Source organism: Solanum stenotomum, chromosome 12 (genome assembly GCF_019186545.1).
Source record: "Solanum stenotomum isolate F172 chromosome 12, ASM1918654v1, whole genome shotgun sequence".
Classification (NCBI taxonomy): Eukaryota; Viridiplantae; Streptophyta; class Magnoliopsida; order Solanales; family Solanaceae; genus Solanum; species Solanum stenotomum.
Window position 1 is genome coordinate 19,493,355 of NC_064293.1, and position 6,672 is coordinate 19,500,026.

Consider the following 6,672-nt stretch of genomic DNA (forward strand, 5'->3'; position numbering starts at 1 on the left):
TACACTTCGGCAGCTACGAACTAAGACGCTTTAGAAGAAAAGCTACATCCACTACCTGCATTCACCCTGACAGGCTAACCCGAGCTTACCCAAGGCCTTACTGAATACTGCCTGACCCAGCAAGATTAGTTCCTACTTATACCTAATGTTGATAGTATCATTAAATATTAAAGAAACTATATGATTAGTCACACTCCACTATTATATATACAATATGTACGTATTTTATCACTAATTAAAAGTTTTCTACCATATATTGAGAAGGATAACCCCTAGATACATATATTTTAAACCTGATACATTTTAGGAGATTTATTTCGTATCCTAGATACATGCGAATCACACTATATATACACGTATGTGGTGTGATTTGTATATATCTGGATACAAGATAGTGGATAGCATTATGCAATAACTTTCCTTCCTTCATCTCTATTCTCTAATTCTGTTAATAAATACTTCCACAGATCACAGCACTTGAGAGTTGAGGTGATCGTATAGTCAGATCCCAATACATATTCTTTCTGCAATCAAATATTTAAAACATAATTATAATTAATTATCCCCGTGGTTTCTGATAATTTCACGTGCCTTAAATGTTGTGGTGCATAGCTAAGCTAGCTCACACTCAACTATCATTTTTGATCGAAAAAACAAATATACTTTTGCATAATCTTGCCACCACTTAGTGCTCCAAAATGTACTGCCTCTATTAAATATATACACTATATGTCGATAATTTTGTTTAAATTTTTTTCTTAGCATTATGGTTGACTGTTCACAATTAGTTGCTGATAGCGCTTTCTCACATAATGGCATTACGTATGATCTGTTCCACATTCAATAATGGCACAACTTTTGTTCTTAGCAGCGGTTTGGTTTCGAGCCTCGGATATAAAAATAATACTATTAGGGAGTGCTTCCCTTTTAAATGTATCTTATATGCTGCGAATTTGAATTAATCAGGATCTCACGCACGCCGAACATTGTTCATATAAATTTAGGAAAAGCAATGTGAACGAGATGTAAAATGGAGACTAAAAGAAGAATAAAGTTATAAAGCAGAGAGTAAGACTCCATTAACATGATCCTATATATGCAAAAAGTTCATTAAACCAAACTGAAGTCGAAATTCATAGCGCAGTTGGCTCCTACGTGCTCTCCACTCATCTTACATAATCTAAAAAATGAAACCACTTAAAAAAACTGGTATTAGTCACGGATTTTATCCTAATTCATTGCTACATTTGTGCTCGTATGCTAACAAAAGTTTTTGATAATTTGTCTCTAACTAAATAGAAATAACGACGAATTTTACTATTTAGTTTCTGAATTTATCCATTGCTAATTACTATTTTTGTAAGTAGTATTGTTAAAAATGAAAAAGGTCACACATTGATGGGTAATGAGATTGGGCAATACTATTCCTTTTAAGCGTGAGTTAAGTGTAAGACCTAATTTTACAAGTATTTTATCGTCCCACACGCTTACTTCCACTGAAGAAAAAGCAGTGGGGAGGCTCTCAAATCAATTAATTAAATATAATTACCAATTTATATTAAAAAAATTATGCATGCTCTTGTATAAAAATAGTAGGATAGTGAGCCATCAATTTTGTAACACACTTAGCAAGATGGAGAATTTGTGTTTGGTTTTTCTTTTGATAATATCATTTGTTTTTCCTGTCCTTGGCCAGGGAGGACTAAAAACAGGGTTCTATTCATCTTCATGCCCAAATGCAGAGTCCATAGTGAAGTCAACAGTTCAAGCAGAGTTTAATAAAGATCCTACAATTGCTGCTGGTTTACTCAGGCTTCATTTTCATGATTGCTTTGTTCAGGTAACTCTCCTTAATTTCCACTCTTATTAGAATTTTGAGTTTATGCGTTCTGAATTAAAATACAGTTTACTGGATTCTTGCATGTTACATTGGATTCTTAAACACAAATACGAGATTTGAGCCAAAACTTTCAACCTATAGACAAAACTCTAGCGTTAGCACAAATCCAGTATTTATGTCGAAAGTTTCACTTAATATGTATAAATATGATTTTTTTTTTCCCGTGTTTCAGAATACGGTTAGCCAACATGTAGTAGGCTAATCGATTACAATAAATTGGATCGGATTTTATTGCTTTTTTTTTTTCCTGCAGTACCTCGACATGACATGAGGAATCCTAGCTCTGCCTCGCTCACTACCTATACATAACACTACTTACTAATTTCCTGTATCTACTATAATTTTCTTTGATGACAGCATATACAATTTATTTTTCAGGGCTGTGATGGTTCTGTTTTGATATCTGGAAGTTCGGCTGAGAGAAATGCAGTGACTAATACAGGACTGAGAGGATTTGAAGTGATCGATGATGCAAAATCACAGCTTGAAGCTTCATGCCCTGGTGTTGTCTCCTGTGCTGATATCCTAGCTTTAGCAGCTCGTGATGCAGTAGACTTGGTAACTAACTATACAATAACTTTGATTTCGTAAATTATAACCCAACCTACCTATGTTACTCTGACTCTTTAAAAATAAAGACAGAGAGCATCCATTTGGTTGTTGAGAGTGATTCATAATATAGTGATTGTGACGTACAATTGTATGTTTTGGTAAAATAAGGAGACTTTATATGTTAATATTTGACGTTGTTGATAGGTTGGAGGTCCAAGCTGGGGAGTGCCTACAGGAAGAAGAGATGGTAGAAACTCTTCATCCTCAGAAGCAATGAACTTACCTTCACCATTTGACACAGTTGAGGTCCAGAGGAGCAAGTTTGCAGATAAAGGCCTCGATGATCATGATCTCGTCACCCTTGTTGGTAAATCTTCATTCTTCAATATACTATATTCTCTCTGTCCTAATTTATGTGACACTCTTTTAATTCCTTTATACTCGTCAGTCTAAAAAAGAATGACAGTTCTCTAACCTTCCCATTTTACCCTTAATGAATCAGTGAATAAAATAAAAGTTTGTTGAAAATGTGTACATGTAGGGGCACATACAATTGGACAAACGGATTGCAGATTCTTTAGTTATCGACTATACAACTTTACAAAAACAGGAAATGCAGATCCAAGCATAGACCAACAATTCTTGACACAACTTAAGACTATATGTCCCAAAGATGGCGACGGATTGAAGAAGGTTGATTTAGACAAAGACAGTCAGTTGAATTTTGATGTGAGTTTTTTCAAGAATGTTAGAAATGGAAATGGGATTCTTGAGTCAGATCAGAGGCTGTTGGGTGACTCTTCAACAAAAGATGTAGTGGACAAATATGCAGGGAGTATAAGGGGATTGTTGGGATTAAGATTCAATTATAACTTTAAACAAGCTATGATTAAAATGAGTAGCATTGAAGTTAAGAGTGGCACTGATGGGGAGATTAGAAAAGTATGTTCCAGGTTCAATCACTATTATTAAAAAGCTATGCTAACTGTGTTATATGTCAGCCTGTAACTGAGTATGTTAACATGAATAAATTGGGTTCAATGAGGTTTTATTTATGTATTCAAGAAACAGACTAAGAGATAAATCTAGTAACATGTGATATCAAATAATAATGGGCATGCGGTATGGAATACAATGCTAATTGTAAATAATGTTGAGCTACCCGATATATATCAAGGCACATGTGGACATGCGATTGATAGGGAATCATGATTTCAAATCAATGTTTAGACATGTAATTTGAGATCATGATTTCATATCTTAAAATAAAATGCATGATTTGGAATTTCAAATTAATAATTTCAATTTTTTAAAAATATAAAACTTGACCCATAATTTTATTTTTTTTGAAAAAAAATCCATCTTTTTAAATTTTACAAAAAAAAAAAATTCGTACTCTGCACAAAGATATTGTACGTAAAGAATTATATTGGACAATAACTAGTTACTACTATTGTTGACTAGTGGATTGTTATAAGATTATGCGTAATCACAAACATCTATTTATAAAAGGAACATGGAGATATGCAATTTATATATCAATGTGGTGTGTTAAAATATTCTGATATCTTATTTATGAAATATGATTCGTCCATTTGATAAGATTGCATAAGAATTGGGAAAATTTTAATAGTTTTCACAACTTATAATGCTTTTTTGTTTATGAAAAAATACAACTCAACAAATCTTAATTAAATGTGCAAGCAAAGTTTCCACGGCATATCAATCTAATTTCAAAAATCACGTCCAGGCCTGACATAAATTTAAAAAGTTAGGTCATTTTGTGCCAATTATTTGCCCATAATATGCCATGCTACATTTCCTTTCAATTTTTTGAAGCAGTCATACTTTATTTTTTTTTTTGGAAAAAAGAAAAAGAAGTTAGGGTACGAAAAATGGAAGAGTGAATTATAAGATAGAAAATCAAACTTTCACCAATAAAATTTAAATTTAAATAGCTAGCTAACTAATTGAGCTACTACGTTTGTAACTTTGTATTAATTACTTCCTTCAAGAATTGATTGGAAATTAAGAGGGAAAGAAAGCATTAAGTTGAAGTTCGCTAACATAAGAACTGCCAAGCCCAGCTCAAGGTCCAGCCCATTCCTTGTCAAATGTCTCATTTTTTTAAATTTTTAGTAATGATCCTTTTTCTTTTTATTTTTTATAACTAGATAATTTAAGGCCGTGATACGGGCCCAATATAATTTCACATATTTTGTTGGAAAAATTACATAAATTCACAACTTAAGATATCATAATCCCCTCTCGAATATATTCTTATTGCCTCTCAGATACATTCCCCTCTCGGATACATACCTATCCCCTCTTGGATACATCCCTCCCATGAAGTAATATATATCATTTGCAATGTATCGGACAACCAAGGAATGTATTCGAGAGCAATGAAAAATTCGAGATTTTTGTAATTGAGGAAACTTCTGGGATTGGATGTAATTAGCCTCCAAATATATAAAATTTCTATACTTTATACTATTTTTTTTAGTAAACAACTTCAATATATATATATATTACTTAATAATCTTTTTCAAATGTTCATACGACATAAATGCATCGTTTACAACTCAAATTGAGAAAGTTGCATTCCAAAAAATTCTATGCAGCAAGGAAATATAGAATTGCGTTAGATTATGAGTTCAAACATTTCTTGTTCAAGGAATATATAAAATGTTGATATTTTTAAAAAAGTTCATCTATCTTCATATATTTTTGCAAGTGGTATCTATTTTCTACAATGTTGTCATCTTCTTTTTGTAATATTTGCACCATAAGCTTTGCATCTGATAAAATACTAATCATTGATCAATCAATTCGTAAAGATCGAATTCAAAGCCTTTCAAATCTCTACTACTTCAACTTAAGTATAATGTGTTTGTAGTTTGCTTTGTCGATGAATTTTGGGATACATTTTATTATTGTCTTTGATAATAGAAATACTTCTATTTATTTTGATTTTAATATTGAAAGTATTTATTAAAAAATTGATTTCTAACTTCCACAACAATAAAAACAATCATCAAAACAACTTTATTTCTATATACAATAACAATTATCATAGTGTTATACTCTAAATATTGAAAGTATTTGTTAAAAAATTGATTTCTAACTCCACAAAAATAAATATAATCATGAAAGCAATTCTATTTCTATATACGATAACAATTATCGTAGTGTTATATTCTAAATTACATTAATAATTTTTTTTTATACTACACTCTAAATATCATGCCGTAAAAGAAAGTTAGTTCAAAAAAATCTATAATTTAAGTTATGCAAAATAATTTTTTAAGCAAAATAATTTTTTAAACTTAAAAAAATCTGCTTTGTAAAGCTTGTTAAAGGTGCAGTTTTTTAAGCTAAAAATCTGCATTTTTTGTGCTCAAATCATGCACATTTTGAGCTCAAATTCAGCACTCTTTTGAGCTCAAAACGCTGTACTTTTTGGGCTCAAAACACTGCACTTTTTGAGCTCAAAACGCTGCATTTTTGGGACTCAATATACCACTCTTAAACTCTCAAGAAAGGTGATATAGTTAACCTTGAAATCTGCACTTTGAACCACCAAAATCTGCACTTTTGAGACCCAAAATATCAAACTTTAAGTTGCTAAAACTTGTACTTTAAATACTTGTTTATAAAGAGAAAAATCTGAAAATAAATTCACAACAGTTGAAAATATTATTCCCGTGTGAACTTCTTTAAAAGATATGTTTTCATAACCATCAAAATGTGTCAAGTAACAAATAAAATTTAGTTGAAAAATGTCATTCTAAACTAAATAACTATAATAAACCTAATATCTAAAGGGATATGGGGATGAACGACTATACTTTACCATCGCTCTTAGTTGTTCCAAACCAAACAAAATAAAAGCAAGCATAAACATAAATACGAAAATATGGAAAATGTTAGTCAAAAATAGCAACACATATATGTATATAAGGCACATGAAACTTTGAAGCGAGAAGGAAGAATTGGACACTATTGACGCGATAAAGGCTGCTAGACACGAGCTTATAATGTATCGATGAGCACAAATCTGATTTGGGACAGATGAATGGAGTCGTATCACAACTCCAAATGAGCTCCCGAATGTACATGTGAAATAAAAAAAGGAAAAAGGAAAAGATTAGAAACTTCAAATCAGTGGAATATAACCAAATTAGAATTCAAGCAAGTTACGACTACTACAAAAATGA

The 6,672-nt window shown here is 31.4% G+C and overlaps 1 protein-coding gene across 1 annotated transcript; it reads left to right on the plus strand.

Annotated features, from left to right (window-relative positions):
- Positions 1-1,612: 1,612 nt before the first annotated feature.
- Positions 1,613-3,482, plus strand: LOC125848290 (peroxidase 25). The gene is made up of 4 exons (XM_049528136.1): positions 1,613-1,840; positions 2,279-2,458; positions 2,657-2,819; positions 2,994-3,482. The coding sequence occupies exons 1-4, from the start codon at positions 1,634-1,636 to the stop codon at positions 3,422-3,424; spliced, it is 981 nt and encodes a 326-aa protein (XP_049384093.1). The 5' UTR covers positions 1,613-1,633; the 3' UTR covers positions 3,425-3,482.
- The last annotated feature ends 3,190 nt before the right edge of the window (positions 3,483-6,672 follow it).

Coding starts and splice junctions, on each gene's coding strand:
- LOC125848290 (XM_049528136.1), top strand. CDS start 1,634: ATGGAGAATTTGTGTTTGGTTTTTCTTTTGATAATATCATTTGTTTTT. Junction 1,841..2,278: donor TTCATGATTGCTTTGTTCAG/GTAACTCTCCTT, acceptor TTTATTTTTCAG/GGCTGTGATGGTTCTGTTTT. Junction 2,459..2,656: donor CTCGTGATGCAGTAGACTTG/GTAACTAACTAT, acceptor CGTTGTTGATAG/GTTGGAGGTCCAAGCTGGGG.